Source organism: Gadus macrocephalus, chromosome 14 (assembly GCF_031168955.1).
Source record: "Gadus macrocephalus chromosome 14, ASM3116895v1".
NCBI classification, from domain to species: domain Eukaryota; kingdom Metazoa; phylum Chordata; class Actinopteri; order Gadiformes; family Gadidae; genus Gadus; species Gadus macrocephalus.
In genome coordinates this window covers 8,586,806-8,611,656 of record NC_082395.1, presented here as the reverse complement: position 1 = coordinate 8,611,656, position 24,851 = coordinate 8,586,806, and the positions used below count along the sequence as shown (strand labels likewise).

The 24,851-nt window shown below is 46.2% G+C and overlaps 1 protein-coding gene across 1 annotated transcript in view; it reads right to left on the bottom strand.

Annotated features, from left to right (window-relative positions):
* Nucleotides 1–11,080: 11,080 nt before the first annotated feature.
* LOC132472418 (uncharacterized) overlaps nt 11,081–24,851 on the bottom strand; it is a 42,810-nt gene continuing 29,039 nt past the window's right edge. Inside the window, exon 5 of the mRNA XM_060072022.1 lies at nt 11,081–12,615. Coding sequence (XP_059928005.1) covers nt 12,569–12,615 — 47 coding nt within the window. The 3' untranslated portion in view covers nt 11,081–12,568. The remainder of the gene's footprint in view (nt 12,616–24,851) is intronic.

The following is a 24,851-nucleotide window of genomic DNA, read 5'->3' as shown; positions in this document are numbered from 1 at the left end:
TTTTTTTCATGACGATCAATAAAAAACAACAGTGTTACCCCTTATGTGTTTTTCATGACGACCAATAAAAAACAACAGTGTTACCCTTTATGTTTTTTTTCATGACGATCAATAAAAAACAACAGTGTTACCCCTTATGTGTTTTTCATGACGACCAATAAAAAACAACAGTGTTACCCCTCATGTTTTTTTTCATGACGACCAATAAAAAACAAGTGTTACCCCTTATGTGTTTTTCATGACGACCAATAAAAAACGACAGTGTTACCCCTTATGTTTTTTTCATGACGACCAATAAAAAACGACACTGTTACCCCTTATGTTTTTTTTTAATTTAGACCAATAAAAAACAACAGTGTCTCCCCTCATGTTTCATTTGATAAAAACGACAGTGTTACCCCCTTTGTTTTATTCGATACATTTCGACAGTGGTACCCCCTATGGGTTTTTCATGATGACAGATAAAGAACGAGTGTTACCCTTTACGTATCTTTTGATAAAAACAACAGTGTCACCTTTTATATTTTATTTGACAAGGACAATTTATTTATTTTTTTCAAATATGTTTTCTTTCATGACGACCAATAAAAAACAACAGTGTTACCCCTTATGTTTTTATTCATGACGACCAATAAAAAACAACAGTGTGACCCCTTATGTTTTTATTCATGACGACCAATAAAAAAACAACAGTGTTACCCCTTGTGTTTTTTTTCCTGACGACCAATAAAAAACAACAGTGTTACCCTTTGTTTTTTTTCATGACGACCAATAAAAAACAACAGTGTTTCCCCTTATGTGTTTTTCATGACGACCAATAAAAAACGACAGTGTTACCCCTTATGTTTTTTTCATGACGACCAATAAAAAACGACACTGTTACCCCTTATGTTTTTTTTTAATTTAGACCAATAAAAAATAACAGTGTCACCCCTCATGTTTCATTTGATAAAAACGACAGTGTTACCCCCTATGTTTTATTCGATACATTTCGACAGTGTTACCCCTTATGGGTTTTTCATGACGACAGATAAAGAACGACAGTATTACCCTTTACGTATCTTTTGATAAAAACAACAGTGTCCCCCCTTATATTTTATTTGATAAAAACAACAGTGTCACCCCTTATATTTTATTTGACAAGGACAATTATTATTTTTTTCAAATATGTTTTCTTTCATGACGACCAATAAAAAACAACAGTGTTACCCCTTATGTTTTTATTCATGACGACCAATAAAAAAACAACAGTGTTACCCCTTATGTTTTTTTTCATGACGACCAATAAAAAACAACAGTGTTACCCCTTATGTTTTTATTCACGACCACCAATAAAAAAACAACAGTGTTACCCCTTATGGTTTTTTTCATGGCGACCAAAGAAAAACGACAGTGTCACCCCTCATGTTTCATTTGACAAGGACCATTTTTTTTTTTTTCAAATATCTTTTCTTTCATTACGACCAATAAAAAACAACAGTGTTACCCCTTGTGTTTTTTTTCCTGACGACCAATAAAAAACAACAGTGTTACCCTTTATGTTTTTTTTCATGACGATCAATAAAAAACAACAGTGTTACCCCTTATGTTTTTCATAACGACCAATAAAAAACGACAGTGTTACCCCTTATGTTTTTTTTCATGACGACCAATAAAAAACAACAGTGTTACCCCTTATGTGTTTTTCATGACGACCAATAAAAAACGACAGTGTTACCCCTTATGTTTTTTTCATGACGACCAATAAAAAACGACACTGTTACCCCTTATGTTTTTTTTTAATTTAGACCAATAAAAAACAACAGTGTCACCCCTCATGTTTCATTTGATAAAAACGACAGTGTTACCCCCTATGTTTTATTCGATACATTTCGACAGTGGTACCCCTTATGGGTTTTTCATGACGACAGATAAAGAACGACAGTGTTACCCTTTACGTATCTTTTGATAAAAACAACAGTGTCACCTTTTATATTTTATTTGACAAGGACAATTTCTTTTTTTTTTCAAATGTTTTCTTTCATGACGACCAATAAAAAACAACAGTGTTACCCCTTATGTTTTTATTCATGACGACCAATAAAAAAACAACAGTGTTACCCCTTATGTTTTTTTTCATGACGACCAATAAAAAACAACAGTGTTACCCCTCATGTTTCATTTGATAAAAACGACAGTGTTACCCCCTATGTACTAATTGATAAATATCGACAGTGTTACCCCTTATGTTTTTTTTCATGACGACCAATAAAAAATGACAGTGTTACCCCTTATGTTTTTTTTCCTGACGACCAATAAAAAACAACAGTGTTACCCCCTATGTTTTATTTGATAAATATCGACAGTGTTACCCCTTATGTTCATTTCATGACGGCCGATAAAAAACGACAGTTACCCCTCATGTTTTTTCCATGTTGACTAATAAAAAACGACAGTGGTACCCCTGTCAACGTTTTTGCGGGGATCCGAACCTGAGCTGTTTAGAGTGTTAACCTCAGAACTTATCAATGCACCATCAAGACACCGAATAAAGTCATCACAATGGTTATACTTGACTTTAGAATTCGCATGAAATAGAAATAAGAGTCTTCCAACAGAGGCCATCAACCGGACTTGAACCCTGGTCTCCAGGGGGTTAGCTCACAGTTATCTCCACTTCCCACTGAGATTTGTAATTTGATAATGTCTGAGGTTATATAGGTCAGTGCAATAGACATGATAGCGTTACGTTTAAAATTAAAGATATTGTGTTTTCCACAGAAATTGAGCCACGGTCGCCAGTGGGTTAGGCAGAGTACACTCCACTGCACCACTGAGGCGATGACAATACACAATAATCAATCATCAATAAAGAGGATATACATGACATTAAAATGTATGTGTGTATTTCTATTATTTCCCTTATGTTTTTTTCATGACGACCAATAAAAAACGACAGTGTTACCCCTTATGTTTTTTTCATGACGACTGATAAAAAACGACAGAGTTACCCCTTGTGTTTCATTTGATTAAAACAACAGTGTTACCCCTTTTTTTTTTTTCATGACGACCAATAAAAAACAACAGTGTTACCCCTTATGTTTTTTTTCATGATGATCAATAAAAAAACAACAGTGTCATAGATCGCTAACTAGCAGAGACTTGTAAGCACTTTCCACCCTTTTCAGTGGAGGAATTGGACTCCCCAAGCAATGTTATACTTAAAAGGAGCAAGTAAGTTACATATTAATTGAGTCTTTCGGCCTGTAGCATCTAAACAAAATGAAGCAACTGTCCCATATTTCTAACTGCATTTGAAGTAGACATTGAGACTCACAAAAAATTGACGCTATAGGACAGTGATCATGATTTGTCTCAATATCAGAATAACAATAATGGGTCAAATAGCAATGGCTGGTGGAATGGCCATGAAGTAGCTCTGTATATGCAGTGTAAGCTTGTCCAGGCCCTGCAAGTCAGGATGTAGGCTATGAATCTGAATGAAAAGCAAGTAAATAGGTAGTGGCCATCCCCAAAATGCACCAGAATACAGGAAATCAAATCTATTAAATTCCCAAAAAAATATGGGGGGGGGGGGGGGGGGGGGGAGAACCTCAGACCCCCTGTCTATTACTGTGCCCCACCAACATGTTTGATCGCCAGCCGCCACTGAGAATGACCAATGGAAATAATTCTCTGCACAATTTGAATGGTGTTTAAATATGCTACAGTGGTCATTTGTTTAGCCAATTTATGATAAACAATGAGGGTTTTGATTGTCGGGTCGGGCCTTTGATCGAGCGTTTGAGTTTTTTTTGTTTTTGTTATCATTGCTTTATTGGCCTAATTTGAGGAGAAATCTATGCCATAAACAGACATTTTATAGGCCTTTATTACACGGGTCTTCTCAATGCCGTGGAGCGCTCCGTTCACATGCATGGGTAAGAGTCCGGTAACTTGTCAACCCCAGCGTCTTCGGTTGCTAAGCGACGTCAACGTCTTATAGCGGACTATTTCACTGCTGATCAACACTACGAATGCGGGTGACGAATAAATTGTAAAAAGACACACCATGTGAAGTTATTTTCCAAATAAGATTTGAAAAGCTTTGGAAGTTTATTTACAACACAATTTACATGGTTTCGGAGTAGTACACTTTGACATTTTAATACAGTTCAGCGAGAAAGGCGACGAAGAATAAGAAGGGGGCGTTCCAGTCTGCGTAAACGGGAACCCCCACCACACGAGAACGCCCATTTGCGTCTGCAGTGGGATGATATTGAATGAAACAGGGGTCAACTCATGGTCCGGCTGTCTCCGTTGAATAGCCCTTGAACTGACTTTGGATGCCCTGAATATAAAGTGGCTCAGGGCAGACACCGAGACATACAGTCCTTTTTCCCTTAATTCAACATCCTCTGTGGGTTCGACATATGTCAAAACCTCCGCTCCGAGCGGTGTGAGAGGTCTTGTATGCACTCAACCCATGGCCTTTCTGCTTTCAGCAGAGCCAACAACACACTCAACACTAACAGTCCATCTGCATCATCTGCATCAAATTGCATTTCACTAAGCAGCTAATTCCGTCCCAACTGATACGCGTCTGACGGAAATGAATAACACTAATTTAGCAGTTTGTATTTAAGCCCAGTAAATTAGAAACGAGAGGTGTGATTGGTCGGTAAAAATAAATCATGGGTGTCACCATTAAAAAAGGCCGGGCTCAGCCCTAGCAGTGGTGAGCCCGGCGTCCCCGTGGCTGTCTGTCCGGCAGCCCCAGAGCCACATCCCGACAGTCAGGGGAGGAGTAGAGCCCCCCACCCCGGTGCCGCCACCGCCACCACAATGACCTTTCCACCAGCCCGGGGAGCCAGCAATGCAGAGAGGCAATAAAAGTAATGAAAGAAGGAAAGGCAATTAAAGTGATGTGTATGTGTGTGTATGTGACTGTGTGCGGACGCATGGGTGTCTGTGTGTATGTGACTGTGTGGGGGCACATGGGTGTGTGTGTGTGTGTGTGTATGTGTTTGCACGTGTGTGTATTTTTGTGTTGGGGATTTGTGCGTGTGTGTGACTGTGTGGGGGCGCGCGTGTGTGTGTATTTGTGTGTTGGTGTGTTTGTGTGTGTGTGTATGTGTTTGCGCGTGTGTGTGTATTTGTGTGTTGGGGTGTTTGTGCGCGTGTGTGTGTGTGTGTTTGCGCGTGTGTGTGTATTTGTGTGTTGGTGTGTTTGTGTGTGTGTGTGCATGTGTGTATGTGTTTGCGCGTGTGTGTGTATTTGTGTGTTGGGGTGTTTGTGCGTGTGTGTGTGTGGGTGTGTTTGCGCGTGTGTGTGTATTTGTGTGTTGGTGTGTTTGTGCGTGTGTGTGTGTGTGTGTGTGTGTGTGTGTGTGTGTTTGTGTGTGTAGGGGGAGCGTGGCTGAGATGAGTCTGACTGGAGGCGGCCCCAGAATGCACTGCAGCTCTACGCCTACCCCGCCCCCCTCTCCTCTAATCCCCCTGCGATCGCCTAGCAACCCCAGTGTGCTCCCAGGCTGGTCATCGTTGACCAGCATTCGCCAGCTAAATCCGTAAAGTTGACACGTTCACGCACACATTTCCTGATTTGCCAGTCAAGCTTCAAATGCTATTTGCATGCACCCCCCTGAAAAAAACGGCCAAGGGATAACCGCACATAAATGACCCAAATGCAATCAGGTGCAGAGGCAATGGGACGTGGAGAGATGCCCGTGAGGCTCAGATCTAGAACACAAGTCCACCGCAGCACAGTGTTTATTCTGCCGCAGTGAGAGGCGTTAACGGCCTTCCTCTGATGTGGCCGTACCGCCGACACCAATTATTTACCAGCATAAAAAAAAAGAAGCAGACAGCCAATGCACCGCCGTCTACAGCGTATAATTACTTTTTTTATTCCGGTTATGAGGCGGGGGCAGCTGCTTGCACTTCATTTTCTCCAGTGTTTGCTGACCGCGAACTGACAAAGACGCTTCCATAAAGCAATTAATAGGGCCGCCGCCGCGCTGCTGTTTCAGAGCTACTCTGACAGCACTTAAGCAGCCTGATGCCGGACCTTAAAGACGAACCGGAGTTGTGCCCTCTGCTCGGTCTCCAGTATGTATACACACACACACCCACGCACACACACCCACACACACACCCACACACCCACACACCCACACACCCACACACACACCCACACACACACACCCACCCACACACACACCCACACACACACCCACGCACACACACCCACGCACACACACCCACGCACACACACCCACGCACACACACCCACACTTGAACATATGCATACAGACGTGTCCATCACTAAATTAACAGGATAATGACACTTTGTCCACTAGGGGGGCTCCTCTTTAATACATAATGTATACAATCAGATAAATAAAACACTGTGATTGAGACTTTCTCTAATTTTAAGTTCCATAGCTTCACAAGCCTTGTTCACGTGTATAGTGTATAGAAAGGACAATTTTCTTTTGTATAAATTGGTATATTATTGGTCTGGTACCTCATAAAAAATATGCCGACAAACATGCCTCCAAGTTGCCTTAAAATACAACAGGTTCAAATAGTTTGTAGCCTATGGTTCGTATTTCGTTATGAGCAGTGCATGTCTCCTGATATCAAACATACTGTATCTACATCCAGGCTTGGAAGAGATATAAATCCATCCCCTCAGCCCTAGCAACACACAGACATCCCGCCCCCTATACATTTCCCATCTGCCATCTCCCAACCATATCTTGCCTGCGGTGTTACAATTAGTGAACAATGCGACCTCCGCAGGTCAAATCTGTATTTCTGAAGGGGTTCTTTGCTTCACATTAATGACCAGAACTCTGTAAAGTGACTTCTACTGCCTCCATTGTTACAGCTCTGTCTGTATTACACTAATGGCTGCTGCTAAGAATGTAGATAACATTAACAGTGCTTTTTCCTCACTGCTACATAACACTCAAGGGTTGAAGCACGAGACCTCGTGCTCTAGGGCTTGGAGGCCATTAGCTGCCTCTCTAAAGGCTGCTGCTGCTGCTGCTGATGATGACGATGATGATGATTGTGGTGGTTTCTAAAGGATAAGGCTAAATATACTCCATACATTTACTGATTTTGTAATAAAAGAAAAATAAAGTTAAGCACTGAGTAAATGAAGGGGGCAGACTGCCAATCAGCTAAGCCTGACGGCTTGGCAAGCAAGAACAGCTAAAATAGGCTTCATTCAGATGGAAAAGTAAGGGTCCATTAATATCCATACACACAACAAGTGTGTTGCCGAGGTGCTGCGGGAGTCCAGGCGAGGGAAGCTGAAGTTCATGTATTTGACCGCTTGCGAACATGCAGGAGAAATGTGAAAGAAGAGCCTACTTGTGCACTTTAGGAACACACTATGTATCCACACGTAAAACACAAACATAGCGTATAAACATGCAGATCGTCGACCGGGCCGACATCTGGTTACATTGCTCTCCCTGACAGACGACAGAGAAGCTGATCTAAAGGGGGCAGTCTCCAAATAAGATGGGGGAAAGAAAACTGTTATCGATCCCTGCTGTCCCAATACCCATCCCAAAGAATGAGGTTGACTTTTGTTCGTTATTATGACATTGATGGTTCAAGTCAATACATCCAAGTTTATTGTATGATATTCTCTAGAGTTGGAAGTGAGTGATCTCAATGAAACTAGCCGTTGTATCAGAGCTAACGCCTTCGTGCTCAGCTTAATTACCGTGAAGGACGATACTTCCGTTACACTTAATGCACTCTGCATGCACCCTGTTGAACACTATGTAAAACTTGTACAGGCTCGTATCTACAAGCAAGGGGCCGAATCGGGTCTAAATTGGGCAGGCTAGTATTATCATTAATGTGTTTTGTACGCAGCATAAGAGGGTATTTGCTTTCAAAGAATCATTTGAACAAATACCGTTGTTGATGTTTAAGATATCAATGTAATGAAGAAAATAGCCTTTGAAATAAATTAGATGTATAGAACGTTAGAGACCCTAAACTTTATTTTTTGGGGAGTTCAGATTTATATTTGGGGAGCTCAGCCACCTACCCGGGCTCCCCAACAATTGCATTACTGCACTCTCTCGATGGCCAACCTTGGCTTCCAGATTCACCTTGCCGTCCATCCCCTGCTTCTTCTGTCACTCCAATTCCTCTTGCCACCTCTGGATGGCGCTCTGCCACATGCTCCTGCAGACCTGACTACACTCTACTCCAATTATCAATGATGAAATCTAATGCACCTGCTGGTGTTTCAAATACTGCCAAGTTGGGTGGTGGTCACAAGTCATCATCTTGGCGCAGGTTTAAAGCACATGGGTGGGCTGATGAAAGATCAACTTTTATGCATGAAAGAGATCAAAGAGGGATTAAGGAGATTAATTTTCAGATGGTAATTGACGGGCTAACTTTTCCATCAGATTGATCCAACTTTCTTAAATACGCAAAATGTGGTGTGATTTAATTTGCTAACAGATGAACGGTTGGTAAAATTGCTGTGCTTCAGGTCTGTGTCCCCCCGGTTGGTGCAGAGGCATATATATATAAATATACTCTGAGTTTATGGCTCGCTAGATCCGACTCATTTCTTCTTTGTTTCCTCTGGGGTTAAAAACAATAATTGGTTGTGAAACAAATTTAGATGGAAACTAATTCAATTTGTAGGATTGGCTGCAGGGGGACTCTGAGTGGCATTCAGAGGTGTGTGGGCAGGCCTCAGTCAGAGGCCCAGGAGGGGAAACTATTCCCCCTCTGGGGAAGGACAAATGGACCACTGACGGGTCCAGGCAAACCGATGTGAACAATGTAGGCAACACATCGAAGCCACGGCCGTGAAATATGAATGTGTGGCGGTGGAATTATCGTCTTTTCACAAAGTCACATAGCCCCTGAGTGCATCACATCACATCGATGCTATTGAGATCTTATTCGGTGTAGCGACGCAGGGAAAAGAGGTGCAGGACAAGTTAATGAATGATAATGAATTATTATCAAGTTCGATTATGGCCCACATTGAGTACATTGTGTTACTTAAACAGCAAGGTACTTAAAAATGAGGAGGAACGATAGCAGCCTTCAGATATACAAACAAACAAATTAAAAACCAATAAAGAATCAACTAAAACACGACAGCATTTTTCTGTCAGAACATTAAATACGAAACTCAAACCCCCCCCCCCCCCGCCAAATCCAATGCATCCTTATTCAAAAACCATGGGTATGTTCAGACCCAAACAGCCACACATCTCTGTCTCAGAGGCAGAATTCCCGACCATGATTAACTCAACTGAAAATGAAAAGATCCCAATTGTGATAAGATGCAAGCAGATAAAACATGCACGGCAAACCAACCGTGTGTTTACCGAGCAGTACACTGAGACACCCGCCGCGATCGATATATTGATGTTCTGTAATAGGCTCTAAATGACTCAGGTTAAGGAAGGGGCTGTGCAGCATCCCCTGCTCACAATCATCCCAGTGTTTATTCACTTCACTGCCTCAGAAAAACGGCTAAGGTGACCTAGGAACCGATTGGACAACAAAACAACGACAGGCATGCCTGGCATGCCTGTCGGCATGCCAGGCAGAGGAATAACACTAGAACAAATATGATCAACATTATTATAAAATGAATGCGATATTCCAAGATACATCATTAATGAAAGAAGATCAAGGAAGATCTTAAATCTTGAAACCTTTCATGTTTACTGTATTTCTTCACACACATACATTCACCAACGCACACAAGCAAACACACAAATACACTACTCTACTCTCCCACACACACACACACACACACACACACACACACACACACACACACACACACACACACACACACACACACACACACACACACACACACACACACACACACACACACACATCCCCTCTGCTCACTGAAAATGAGCTAATCAGGTGAAGTAAATCCCTGATCAAGGAGATCAAATTGGTGATGGCTTTCTTTGTCGCCTCTTTCTGGAGCCCGGGCCCAGCCCGCTAGCTAGCAGCTGAGATTAGGCTCTGGTTACCTCCTTAAGCCCGGTCCGTCAAATGGCTCTGCTAGTGACGCAGAGGTCACACCAGGGTCAGCCGATGACCAATGGAATATTCTATTTATGGAAGGAGGCCTCTTATCCTAGAATCTAAGAAGCAACCTTTACAGATGGATGGATGTACTAGGTGGAATGAAGGACGTGACCTGTTGTTAATGTTCTTAGTGGAGTGAAGGCGCCACGATGGAGAGATGTACGTTTCCTTCCGATGTGTGCTTGGAAGGGGTAATTCAAGGTTCATTTCTTGGAATATTGAATCAAAATTTCTCTGAGGAACTAATATAGTGTGTGGTAAATACACAGACTGCATGCAGATTTTCCTTGGGTGAATTTAACATTGCTGGCCATTCTTTATTTTATCAGTTTAGATTTATAGAAAAACTTTATAAACCAATCACGCCAGATACATGAAAATGACCCGCTCATTACTGAACAATGTAGAATGTAGCCAGCCCTAATTGATCATACATTTTTTTACCGCAATGTATATATATGGGTATATTGAGGAATAGGTAGCTCACTAGGCGAATATGTATCGTACATTTATACCTTTAATATTCAAAACAAAGGGTCGCCAAAACCAACCACTTCTAATCTTCTCATCTTAACCCAAGGAAACAAAAACATGAACCTAAATTAACTTCTACTCTTATTTGGTCAACAATGACAATAGGTTGGATAGGCTCTCATCATGCAAGGATTCACAGTTCATAAACACAATCTCCAATTGTGTCATTTTGAATGCTACCATAATACCATTATGATTTGGTACTTAATATATGTATACACACATAATATATATTGATAAATATATCTATAAAAATATATACATATAAATATGCGTTCAATATGTATGTATATATACATAGATAATATCGAAATGTATATATACATTATATAAATAAAAAAATAAAAAAGAATATATATATATATACACGTACACACACATATATATATATATATATATATATATATATATATATATATATATATATATATATATGTATAATTGCATTGTGTTTTAACAGCAAATTTGCATGAGGGCTGCAGCTGGTCTATTTACTGCTTAGTGGAGCAGCTAATGATATTCCAGCCAGAACAGACCACTCTAATCCTCAGTATCTACCAGGAGGTGATGGGAAGGACCCAAGCCACAGGTGTTCTTCCACAGGTGTTGATCTTGCTCCTGGGCCTCACCTTTAGCCTCGTAAGGCTGTTTGGTGAGGGTGGTCTACTCAGGCGGTAAGTCATGCTCGACAAGTCCAACCCATGTGTTTCCCCGTGTGTGTATGTGTGTGTGTGTGTCTGTAAGTGTGTGTGTGCGCGGCGGTAGTAGTACGTCCAGGCGAGCGCATAATAATGGCACGCTTTAAAAAAAAACACAACAGGAGGCCGCGTGTGTCACCGCGTGCGTGTGTGAACAACCGCGGCTTGTGGTCGAGGAGAGCAGTGTGGGAAAAAAGCCCTGAGCCCTGCCTCCATTGCTCACCTCCCTCGTCTATTGACAAGCGGGTCCGCAGTAACAGCTAATCGATGGGCTGCCAGATCCCCGCGCAGGCCCCCTCGCAGGGCTGATCAATATCCCTGGCAATTAGAATCCCCTATCTGCATGGCTGTAGGGACCTGGGGGTGGCGCGCCAGCCCACAAACACCCAATTTAGTCCTCAGCCTATCACTTAATTACTAAATCCTCCCTAATGCCTATTGGCAGGCGGCGGGGCGGGCTCGTGGAGACCCCGGTGGCTAAGTGAACAGGAGACCTTTGGCAAGGTGCTGGTTGAGATGCCCTCGCTTGGCCCTCTTCCTCCTGGCCAGTTAAACATCTGATTCCAGGGGAGGGCCCTGACCCGGGATGATCCCTGTATCGAGCCCGCCCACACGGCCCGCCCGGCGCACTCTGCTCGGACCCTTTGAGGGAGGGGCAGAGGGGAGCTGGCGGCATGCCATGGGGGGGGGGGGGGGGGGGGGTCACGGCGCCACACCACTCGCTCAGCTCTCTGGTCCGCCTGGGAAACGCGCTAGGATCCATCAGAGGGCGTTCTTCTCTTTGAGGATTGCACGACGGGATAATGGCGTAATGATATGGCGTTCCTACTGATGTGGGGGTCAGTCGTTGGGACATCCAGCGCTGCCTTTGCCTCAGGGCTGCAAGGCCTGCACAGCCTCCAGGGCCTTAAGAAGGCTTTACCTTGAACTGTGGCTGCTGCTGGGAGGACCTTCTCACTCTGGCCGTTCCCACCACCCCCTGTCCCACATTAGGCATTTTTTTGCATGAGAGCCTCATGGATCACAACGGGCATAAGACTCTTTGCGTCGGGAGAGAGAGAGAGATAAGAAGCAGGTATGTGGTCAGAGTGTGTGGAGGAGAGGGAAGTCTGAGTCTGTGTAAATGCATTGGAGATAAAGTAGTGCACCTGCTGTCTGCCGGAGGTGTAGCTACGGGCAAGCTTCAGGCCGTAACCCCCGTCGCCCCATCTCCCCATCTCCCCAGTCCAACCACCTCCTCACAGGTTGACTCCTGTGACCCGTCTTCCTGCAGGCACGCTCATACCTATGGACAAAAAGAAAGAGGTGAGTGTTTAATTAAAACACGCAGAGGGGAACGTCATTTCTGTAGCTGGGCGTGTAGAATCACACTGTGGTAAAGAGGGTCAGCTGACTGAACGGTTTGTGGAGCATCGGTCAGATAGGACTGTGCTCGAGTCTAGGGCACCACATCTCTCAGCCTATGGGCCTGACACACATTCAACTCCCATATGCCTTGGGCCTACCACCCACACTCACACACACGGCTACACACCTACACACACCTGTCTCCTCGCTGTCACGCGAACATTGTAATGCCCCGAGGTAAGGAGGGGGGAGGGCTTGTCGTCAGCTTTGCCGAGCCTCACTCCAGGGACAGAAGCTGGGCGAAACGTCGCCTCACTTTCTCGCCCCCCCCCACGCCCCTTTCCTCCACTCCTCCACTCCCTACCACTAATTTAGCTTTTTCCTCTGCGATGGATTATGTATCAGGTGGAGCAGCAAACACCTCCGGTCAGGAAAGAGCAGATTCATGACAGGTGCCACCTTAAATCTGCACAGCACCCGGTCTGATGTGTTAACTATTCAATTAATAACAGGTCTGCCGCACAGACTCACTGCCAGCACCTAATTACTCACAAGACCTCACTGAGAACGTATGACGTGTGTGTGTGTGTGTGTGTGTGTGTGAGTGTGTGTGCGTGCGAGTTCGTGCAGAGTAAGAGGAGCTTTGACAGGTCATGCATCATTTCACTGTTCAAGGTCCTTGGAACTTTGAACTAACAAGACAAGAACAAAGGCCGTGCTTTGTGAACCGCATTGTGTGTGTGTGTGTGTGTGTGTGTGTGTGTATGTCATTACCTTTTGCATTTGTGTGTAAGCACATACACAAGCAAACACACACATAAACACCAACACACACACACACACACACACACACACACACACACACACACACACACACTCACACACCCACACACACACACACACACAGCCTTCTCTTGATTGCAATCAAACCCTGCATTCAAAGCAGCAAGTAGCTTTGAGGAAAATATGTGGAAAAAATACAAAATAATAAAAGTTGCATCATTTTGCTGTAGTGGACTGAGAGGTTTCTGTCGGGAGGCCCTGCTCCTGTCAGGTCATTAAAATAAGCAGGTGGGTGTCAGCGGGCCCCCATCCATTGCTCCTGTGCTGACACCCGTCAAGACAAATCTATATTTCATGACCACTTACAGATGTATAAATAGCCAAACGAGTCGCGGCCACCATCTATAAAACGGCACTAAAGGGTTGCCAGAAGATGGCAGGGCGTCGTCAGCCTGTTGTGCTGGTAATCAATCTGGAGGGGGGAGAGAGAGAGGGGGAGAGGAGGCAGAGGGGAGCAGGAGGAGGGACTAGAGCAGGGCTGGGGGGGGAAGGAAGAGAGCAGAGGGGAGGGGGGGGAGGAGGGAGTAGAGAGGAGGAGCAGAGAGGAGGAGGAGAGAGGAGGAGGAGAGAGGAGGAGCAGAGAGGAGGAGGAGCAGAGAGGAGGAGAGAGGAGGAGTAGAGAGGAGGAGGAGAGAGGAGGAGCAGAGAGGAGGAGGAGAGAGGAGGAGCAGAGAGGAGGAGGAGAGAGGAGGAGCAGAGGAGAGGAGGAGCAGAGAGGAGGAGCAGAGGAGAGGAGCAGAGGAGAGGAGCAGAGAGGAGGAGGAGAGAGGAGCAGAGAGGAGGAGGAGAGAGGAGGAGGAGAGAGGAGGAGCAGAGAGGAGGAGGAGAGAGGAGGAGCAGAGAGGAGGAGGAGAGAGGAGGAGCAGAGAGGAGGAGGAGAGAGGAGGAGCAGAGAGGAGGAGCAGAGGAGAGGAGGAGCAGAGGAGAGGAGGAGAGAGGAGGAGAGAGGAGGAGGAGAGAGGAGGAGCAGAGAGGAGGAGGAGAGAGGAGGAGGAGAGAGGAGGAGCAGAGGAGAGGAGGAGCAGAGGAGAGGAGCCGAGGAGAGGAGGAGCAGAGGAGAGGAGGAGCAGAGGAGAGGAGGAGCAGAGGAGAGGAGAGGAGCCGAGGAGAGGAGGAGCAGAGGAGAGGAGCCGAGGAGAGGAGGAGCAGAGGAGAGGAGCCGAGGAGAGGAGGAGCCGAGGAGAGGAGGAGCAGAGGAGAGGAGCCGAGGAGAGGAGGAGCCGAGGAGAGGAGGAGCAGAGAGGAGGAGCCGAGGAGAGGAGGAGCAGAGGAGAGGAGCCGAGGAGAGGAGGAGCAGAGGAGAGGAGCCGAGGAGAGGAGAAGAGAGGAGGAGCAGAGAGGAGGAGCAGAGGGGAGGAGTAGCGGGGGGGGGGGGGGGGGGGAGGAGATGAGGAGCAGAGAGGAGAAGAGAGGAGGAGCAGAGAGGAGGAGCAGAGGGGAGGAGTAGCGGAGGGGGGGGGGGGGGAGGAGATGAGGAGCAGAGAGGAGGAGCAGGGGGGGGAGAGGAGGAGCAGAGGAGAGGAGCGGAGGGGATGTGAGGAGGGGAGGCAAGGCGAGGAGCAAGGCGAGGGGTGAGTGTGAGGGGCTGGCTGGTGTGGCAAAGCGCGAGGGTGTGTGCCGCGTGGCGCAGGGAGCGGGGGCAGTAAATCAACCCCCGCCGCAACGCGGTCGCTCCCGACGACATGCCACCGCTTCGGCTGACACAGGGCCGCGGTCGACAGCCTGATGGATCGCCGCACCACACTCCATTAAAGGCAAAACGGGCGCCGACACTCGCTGACATAACAAACAATTAGTCAGCGCTGTGGGTATGAAGCTTTTGTGCTGGGGAGGGTGCCCTCCTCTCTCCTGCCTTTAAAGACCCCGAGATGATGAAAAGTTCCTCTGATACCTAACTCTCCCAGTCGCTGGCCTTTAGAGTTGACTGATTTCTCCTCACGTCATTGGTTTTGTATTGGTCTTATGCATCATTGACATCATTGGGTTCAGACCGATCACTTCTGTCTGTATTCCGATAGCAAGCGTCGCAAAACCGTAACCTGAATCCGATCATTCGTCCATAGCTATTGTTATCAGCTGTCTCTTGCAATGCCCTGTTCGGATTGGTCCCAACGTAGCGGGCGGCTCCACTTGGGTTTGCCTGTAGGCCTGTGAACCATTTTTGTCTGCTTCCCCTGAATGGGATCAGGCCTTTGTGTGTAAGGGATCTCAGGGTGTGTGTGAGCATGAGGGGTAGGTAAGAATATCCAGCTGCTGCTACCATCACACGCAACACTCTCCCCTACATACAAAGGACACAACACCTTTTATTAGACACAGCCACACACACACACACACACACACACACACACACACACACACACACACACACACACACACACACACACACACACACACACACACACACACACACACACACACACACACACACACAACTTATTATGGCTCCCTCAGCGTGACTTTCCACTTGAATCCATCAGTGTACTGGAGCTCACCCTTTGTCTCTTGGACACACACAAACACAACACCTGCACATACACAAACACACAAATTGTGCCATGCCACACACTAGTGCACTATCTATGTACGTCTACATGCAGGGACCAGGGTCAGCGGAATGTCAAACACACACACACACATTGTGCCATGCCTCACACCAGTGCACTCTGTAAGTCTACATGCAGGATCACCGGAATGTCAAACACACACACACACACACACACACACACACACACACACACACACACACACACACACACACACACACACACACACACACACACACACACACACTCGAGCAGGCACTTTGCAACTTCACCCATTATCAAAACATCAATCCTTTCTCTTGACTGATCTAAACCCAGTAATCCCGTCTCCCATCACAACATCACATCCCGGTCCGTCGTCTTCTTCTCCCTCTGTGGAGTTCTCTCTGGCCTGACATTGAGGGCCGGGCGCTGGGCTTCACACTCTTATGGTTCTCCATGCTGTACAGCAGATCAATAGGAATGAGCACAAACACTTAGTGACGACCCAGGCCCCAGAGCAGCCAACTGGGGGGAGAGGGGGGACTGCTTTCCTTCCGTCGAATAAGTAAACAAGGGTAGAGGCACCACTGTTTCTAACATCTGCTCAGGTTTATTATCCTTGACCACAGGGTGACAGAAGCCAAAGTGAGTTGACTGAGCTCTGATAATTGGCCTGAATTTACAGGTCGACGAGATAGGTATTGGGTAGGGCTAGCCAAGATAAAAAACATGTCTATGTTGGAAATCCCCGCTCCATGCTAGGCTACATTTATTGTTTTATTCAGGGTGGGTAAATCGCATTAATTTCTTAGCTGAGCTACGACTGCATAGCCTAGTGGCTCCGCCCCCCCTACATACTTACGCTCAATTAAGTACGAGGGTCGGGTAGGACCAGGCTAACGACTGCACAGATTGACAACATGAAAAGGAAATGTTGAACTTTTTGAATGACATCAAACATACATCATTATGCCATAAAGTGTGATTAATCATACTATATCCTCAGTGGTGTGTTGAGGATCAGGTGTGGGCTGGAGGACTTTCAGACTTCCTTCTCGACTGGCTCCTATATCTCCAGGTAAGCTCCTGTTGGTTCCTGGCTGCAGCATTGATCATTAAAGAGACTGCAGCCTGGCCTGGACTCCATCGAGAGGCCTAGTCTTAAAGCCTACTTGGAGCTTTTCCCTCTGACAGGCCCCCATACCAACAGCCCGTCTCCGGAGAGGAAGGGGGTAGGGTTTTGGGGGCGGGGTCGGGTCAGGGTTAGGAGATGTGGGAAGTGCTTAGCGGGGGAATGGCTCGCTGCATCTCTGCACACCTCCTGGGGCCCAGCTTGTAGCCTCGACCATAGCGCACACGCACATGCACGCAAGGGTGCACACACACACACACACACACACACACACACACACACGTGCAAGCACAAACACCCACATGCACACACGAATTTGCCCGCAAGGGTGCATGCACACACACATGCACACACGCACACTCACGCAAGCGCACACACCCAGATGCCGCACTCACATGTGCAAGCACACACACACACACACACACACACACACACACACACACACACACACACACACACACACACACACACACACACACACACACACACACACACACACACACACACATGCAACGCATCACACTCACTGCCTCCTGCTGGTAGAAAATAGTGTGTTTTGGCCTCCCACAGCCATATTGCATGAGGCGTGTGTTTGTGTGTAAGTAAAAGTGTGTTGGTCTGGAGTTAAGCATTACTCTGACATCAGGCCGTCGTCACAGACAGATGGGCTACAGGGTGCTGCCAACCTTCTCCCCGCAGCAACAAAGGCCCTTTAATGACACCGGCTCGGCTGTACATTAGATTAGTACACTCCAGAGGACAGCCCCCCAGTTGGACTCATATTGTTCTTCTTTCCCTGTGGCTGATGATGCATCACAAAAATAAGAAACAGTGTAACAGACGTCTCGCGGGGTGAAAATCATAAATCACAGCGAGGAGCAACACGGTGGAGAAATGTGTGGTCGGTCACAATGCAAAAAAGGCACACGCCCACACATGCACCCGCAAGCCTGCCTAGTGACTCGTTTACTCTTCTCCTCTTTTACCTAGCGACCGGGTTTAAAGGGGCACTATCATCATTAGGGCCACTTTGACATTGGCACACAAGAGTCTTGCAGGAATTATAAAATGTTAAAGTAACATTAAATAATATCTGTTTAATATACTAAAATATATTCGCTCTGAGGAGGTACTATGGGGAGCCATTCAAAATGACGTCAAGTCCCTTTAAGAAGGCCACGAGAGAATAGATAAAGGGAAGAGGGGTAGAGGAGCTTTGAATGTTTGGAGTCAGCAGCCTGATGCTGACGGTTCTCTTTCATTTGTAGCAGATTAAAAAAAGTCTCTTATTGATTATTTTTGACTGATAGGAATCAGTTTGGTGTTTCATTTGATTGCAGGAGTTGAAAGCAAAATGGATCACAAAGTCGCAGACAAGCACAACATAGGAATTTTAGCCTACTGTTTCAGTTTTGGGTGGGAACTTCTTTGACCATTATTGAAATAGCCGTGAAAGGAATTAAGAGAGACACTTATACAAAAGCGACAAAAAAGACATATCAGTAGACTCCTCACAAACTAAATTAGTTGAAATGCTGGTTTTGTGCATTGGAAACACTCTGTTAATGCTTATATTTGTGTTTGTTAATGAGACAACTCGGTGTTTTGTATGATTGCTATTTTGTGTTTGCAATCGTGACATCTTTTTTGGGGGGCGGTTGACAAACTCCCTAATTCGGTCCTGTTTTCTTTCTCTGTACATCATCTTACATGTGGTTGACTGTTATTGTTACACAGTGCCACTAATTGCGTTCTTTCAAGCGGGAGATAAATCTAATAATGACTCCATTAGTGACTCCAAGGCAACTCTCACAGCTCAGAGAGGGTTAAGACATGAACAAGGGAGGAAAACAATGAACATAGGACATCGGGAAGGGATGGTCAAATTAAGGAACAGATTTAATGGGGTGCTCTTTACAAAAACACCGGCCAGACACAGACTCAGACACTAGTATGTGATGCATGCAGCAAAAAATAGCCGGGACAACACAGCAGGATAAATGTAATAATAGCACAATCTCCGATATGGATAAAGAAGCATGTGTAGGGGTTTCGTCTGCGCGTCGGTATATGCTTATTTATCGTGTCCTTCATGCAGAGGAGAAACGTGGCTGGACGAGAGAGGTCCAATATATAACATGGCCAAACGAGTACATGGCTGCTGCTGCATATATCACTGCATGCCTCACTCCCGTACATTACCGCCTTCATCACTGCGTACATCCCTGCATACATTGCTCCATACATTACTGCATACATTACTGGATCAATCAGTGCTAAGCTGCAGTGTAATTTTCTCACTCTTCATTTCACTCCGCAGCCCCATCGCGCAGACTACACCCCATGGCTATTTCTGATGAGACTCAGAGCTGGGGGAGGGGGGCATGGGAAGGGGGGGGGGGGGGGGGGGGGGGTGTTTATGAAGCTTACCTTTCTCCTTCTCCCCTTTCCTCTCTTTTCTCTTCCTCTCTCGCTCTTTCTATCCGGCAGCCCCTCTGATTAATTTCCGACTAGATCGCTTTGCCAGCAGTATTATTAGCATAAAATTTCCATGGATCAGGACCAGCAATGAAACCCTTTCATCAAGTTGGTTGTCAAACAAAAAAGAAAAAAATATCAAATCTCATTCTGTTTCTAATATAATTCTCATACTGGTGGTGTGTGTTTGGGGAGCTGATTCAAGGCCTTCTAAAACGGGGAGTGAGAGGCAGAGCGCTGGAGGAGGAAGGGGGGGGGGGAGAGAATTGTTATGCCAAAGATAAACGGAGTCATCAATCAAAATTAAAACGGCACCGGGTTTGAAATGAGATTTTAGAGATTGTATACAAACACATACGCACGCACGCACGCACGCACGCACGCACGCACGCACGCACGCACGCACGCACGCACGCACGCACGCACGCACGCACGCACGCACGCACGCACGCACGCACGCACGCACGCACGCACGCACGCACGCACGCACGCACGCACGCACGCACGCACGCACGCACGCACGCACGCACGCACGCACGCACGCACGCACGCACGCACGCACGCACGCACGCACGCACGCACGCACGCACGCACGCACGCACGCACGCACGCACGCACGCACGCACGCACGCACGCACGCACGCACGCACGCACGCACGCACGCACGCACGCACGCACGCACGCACGCACGCACGCACGCACGCACGCACGCACGCACGCACGCACGCACGCACGCACGCACGCACGCACGCACGCACGCACGCACGCACGCACGCACGCACGCACGCACGCACGCACGCACGCACGCACGCACGCACGCACGCACGCACGCACGCACGCACGCACGCACGCACGCACGCACGCACGCACGCACGCACGCACGCACGCACGCACGCACGCACGCACGCACGCACGCACGCACGCACGCACGCACGCACGCACGCACGTCTGCTCACAACCACAAGCACAACACTCACACAGGGTCCAGACTTGGTAGAGAGAGTGTGTGGGAGTACATGGATTGGGAGGCTGTGATCTGATCATTTTGCTGAAGAAAATAAAATATCTGACAAAGGGATGTGTTGTATTTATAAGACACAGATAAATAAATAACAAGCATAAAGGACGCCTGGCTTGTGTTTTGGCCAGGAGCTGGGTCCTTAGCTGATGGGTATTTCCTTGAAAGCTATACATATATAACAGACATAATATTAATAATATATATTGTCTCTGATCCAAAGATAGGCAAAGCTTTTACTAATACCTCTGCCACACACATGGAATGTAATCTTAAACACCACAGTTTACCGTTAATTATGAAAAATAACCGAGGGAATGAAGGGGGTTTTGTTTTAATAAGGACGCCGATCAATACAATTTAATCAATCTCTGCTAATTAAAAAAAAGGCTACATTGTGAAACAATCAAGGTGCATAAACAAGATTAAAATAAATGAAGGAACTGCGCCACAAGCACAGCGGCTGCTAATTAAATGATACTAATTGTCATTCCATGCCTGAGCCTTGTTTGTTGCCTCTGTGGAAAGGGAGGGAGTGACATGCCTGACTGCCCCCCTAAAACACACTCTCTCTCTCTCTCTCTCTCTCTCTCTCTCTCTCTCTCTCTCTCTCTCTCTCTCTCCCCCTCTCCCCCTCTCTCCCTCTCCCCCTCTCTCTCTCCCCCTCTCCCACATTCATTAGTGCGAGAGGCACCATCACTCAGGACCCAAGTGGACTGGCTGGTTTCAGAGGCTCTCTTGCTTCTTACAGGGACATGCAGGCACTTTAGTCAGAGGAGAGAGTACTCTGGCTGCGATCACTTGGTCGAACTCTGCTTAACTACTACTTGAGGGCGGAGGGGTTTTAAATCAACTGTCGCAGACAGAGCACATTGTTGAACTTTTTATTTTCTTAATTGCATTGCTGCACTAAGCACATAATATTCCTTAATTTACACATGATGGACCCTCATGTCCAGTGGAACACATGAATTCACTACACTCTCCCCCCCACCCCGACACACACAGATACACATACACCCACACACACAAGCAAGGGGTCAGGGTCCCAAGAACGGTAGAAAACGGGACGTTAATATACATCCATAAACACATTTTGGCCGTGCAATGCTTCAAACGCCCCCCCCCCCCGAAAAATACACCACAAACATAATACAGTCTAATTGGGTATTCCACCTCTATGAGCAATTTGCGACACAAGGCGCATCCCTGTGCCAGGGAGACACAAACACGTATGCCTGCGTGCCCACACACTCATTTACTGTTCAGTGAATCGTTATCACTTATTAGGAATAATTGCTGCATGTGTGCGCGCGAGTGTGAAATTGAACAAAATCCCACTCCGTATAATTAAACAAAACACAGTGAGCAGCGCACGGTAACACAGTGGAGCCAGGGGTGCGTGAAGGCATGGCAACCAAAGGCACCCACTGCATCGCTGTCCCATTATTATGGTCTGTCTAGCTCCGTCTCTATCGGAGCCGATGGGGCTGCAGCCGCCCATCACCTGTGGAGTTCTCCTGAGTGGGACACGCACGTTCGCTCCTGTCGCCGCATGGGGCGTCTTAGCTTAGACTACTTACGCCACAACTAAGTCTGCGGAAAGAATTAAAGCCGCACAAGCGCACATACGCACTTCTCACTATTTATAATGCACACAACAGTTTCCATACATTCTCATTCTCTCTCTCTCTCTCTCTCTCTCTCTGTCTCTCTATGAGTTGTTCTACCATTAAACATAGACTCACTCATCTTCCCGAAGGCTTCTGGTCCAATCAAAACCAGAGCCCCCATGAGTCTTCAGAAATCGCCACATGGACTAATAACTAAGAAGCCTGATGTGCACCCAGCCTGTGCCTAACCCCACCATTGTGGGTGGACTGTGACTGTGTGCGTGTGCGTGTGCGTGTGTGTGTGTAAGAGAGAGGGGGAAAAGGGTGAGGTTGAGGGGGATGGGGGATGGGGTGTGGGGTGTGGGGGGCGAGTAGGAGGGGGGGGCAAGTGCCCTTCAGCAAAAATGAATTTTCCAATTGCAGTTAGTTCTTCCATGAATAAATAAACAAATGAATAATTGAAAGAAGCAACATAAATAAATAACATCACAAACATTTCACCCGGCACTCATAAGTATTCTGCAGATACCTCAGGTTGCATGCTGATGACGATGAAAAACAGTACTTGTAGCAATCTAAGATGCATTATTCACTGCTCTGTGCTTACCCAGAAATGTAATAAACAAGAATCTAGGGGACAAACTCAGAAACATTCCCCTCAGTTCTAGAAGTGACGCGACAGGCAAGGGGCCCATTTGGAAAACCCACAAGGACACTCACAAGGAAAATAACTGACCGGTCACTTGCTTTGGACAAATAAAGAGACGCTAGCAGCCATGGTAGAGTTCTTCTGCATTGAATATGTATACATATAGTTCAATCTCTCAACAACAACAAAACAACATCTAAAAGTAAGGGAAAGTGTCTGGATGTCCCCAGCAATGCTCTGGAAATTGGGCCGTAAATAATAAAAGTCACACGCACAAACAAACACAAAATAGGGACGGTTAAAACAAAATAAATGTTGTGTTGTAATTATCTAGATGGAGAAAGATGAGTTTTGTGATGAGATGCAGCGCCTGCCATGACTTTTGTAAGGAGAACTGTTTTAGCTGAAGGATGCTTTTACCTGAAATTAGTATCTGTGTATCTTTATTCGAATGCTAATTCAACCGAGGAAATGAAACATCTGAAATGTTATTTTTTTTTCCACTCCTGTGAGTGGGCCTATAAGATGGAACAATAATTAATTGCAAAATCAGTCCGAGAAATGTTAGACACTTTTGTAGCACATGGAAAGAGTAAGGCAAATTATATTATGAGACAGGAGAATTGCCTTGTTTTTTTCTTATCATCTAACATATTAACATTCACTTTCAAATACGTGCCCACACACTATTCAAAAATGCCAATGGTACGAAGATTTTCTGTGTCCTATTTAAATGCTTATTTGAAAATGGTTATATCATGCATACTATTTGAAAAAGTAGCTGTTGCAAGAACATGGTAGAATACCAAACATGGTTATGAATGTCTGCATTGAACAATATGTAATTGGCATCGAGGAAACCATGGTAAACTATTAATATTGAGTGAAAGAACAGAGAAAGGAGATGTAAATGAGATAGCAACAAACACAAACATATTATTCAGTTTTCCCGAAATAATGAATACAGAAGGGATGGTGACATATTACCAAGCTAATAATGTGTGGCTGATCACTACAAATTTGCCAAACAACAAAAAGAGCTGGTTGAAAAGCATGTTCTATTGTATATAATTAGAGGTCAATCCATGGGTTAGGTAGGCAGTGTTGAGCATTTATTTAAACAATGAACACCAAACACATTGCTATAAGTACAGGCCCATCAGCCATCAAAAAGCAGAGCTGCCCTTTGTGCTGCGAGTGGCTAATTTCCACAAAGCTCATTAAGAGATACTGTTAACATGCCTCCTAAGCGCAAAATGTTCATTAAAAACAAAAGGGCTCATGCACATCTTAACACTGCGCTTCTCAAAGCCACGAGAAAAAAAGACCCTCATTTCCCATGGCGCCGGGCTGATTGCAGTCTGATGGTGAAGTTAATTAGAAACCTGTGATGTGATGAAAAGTGGGGGGGTGGCAGAGACAGGGGTGGGGGGACCACCCCACTGCACCCTGCCACTGTCCCCGGCCACCTCATCTCACACCGCAATCACCCTTGAGGCGCTGTTCATTACCCCTGGAGGCTGGGCGCTCCTTGCACTGGGGAGAAGGGGGCTGCATGAATGGGGCGGGGGGGGCGGCTTTGTTGCGATTGCCGTCTGCTCTGCTGCCATTGGAGGGCCTTCTGGCCCGCAGCCTGTCCGACAGCCGTTGGCACTGCTCTGCAGCACAAAGCCCCCCCTTACAAGCATAGGCAGTTCAAAACAGAGCTCTGCCAGAAAACATGGAATAAAACGGCTCGCACAATTGCAACAGACAATTTGAGGGGATTTCCTTGCTAAATTGATGACAAAAGGTTTAATTTGTTATTCGAAATTATAATTATTTTATTATGTGTTCTTTTTTTTTGTGTGGACCCCCCCCCCCGTGCTTATGGTTCTGCAATCTCATCTCCAGCATGTATTCTTGGTTCCCAT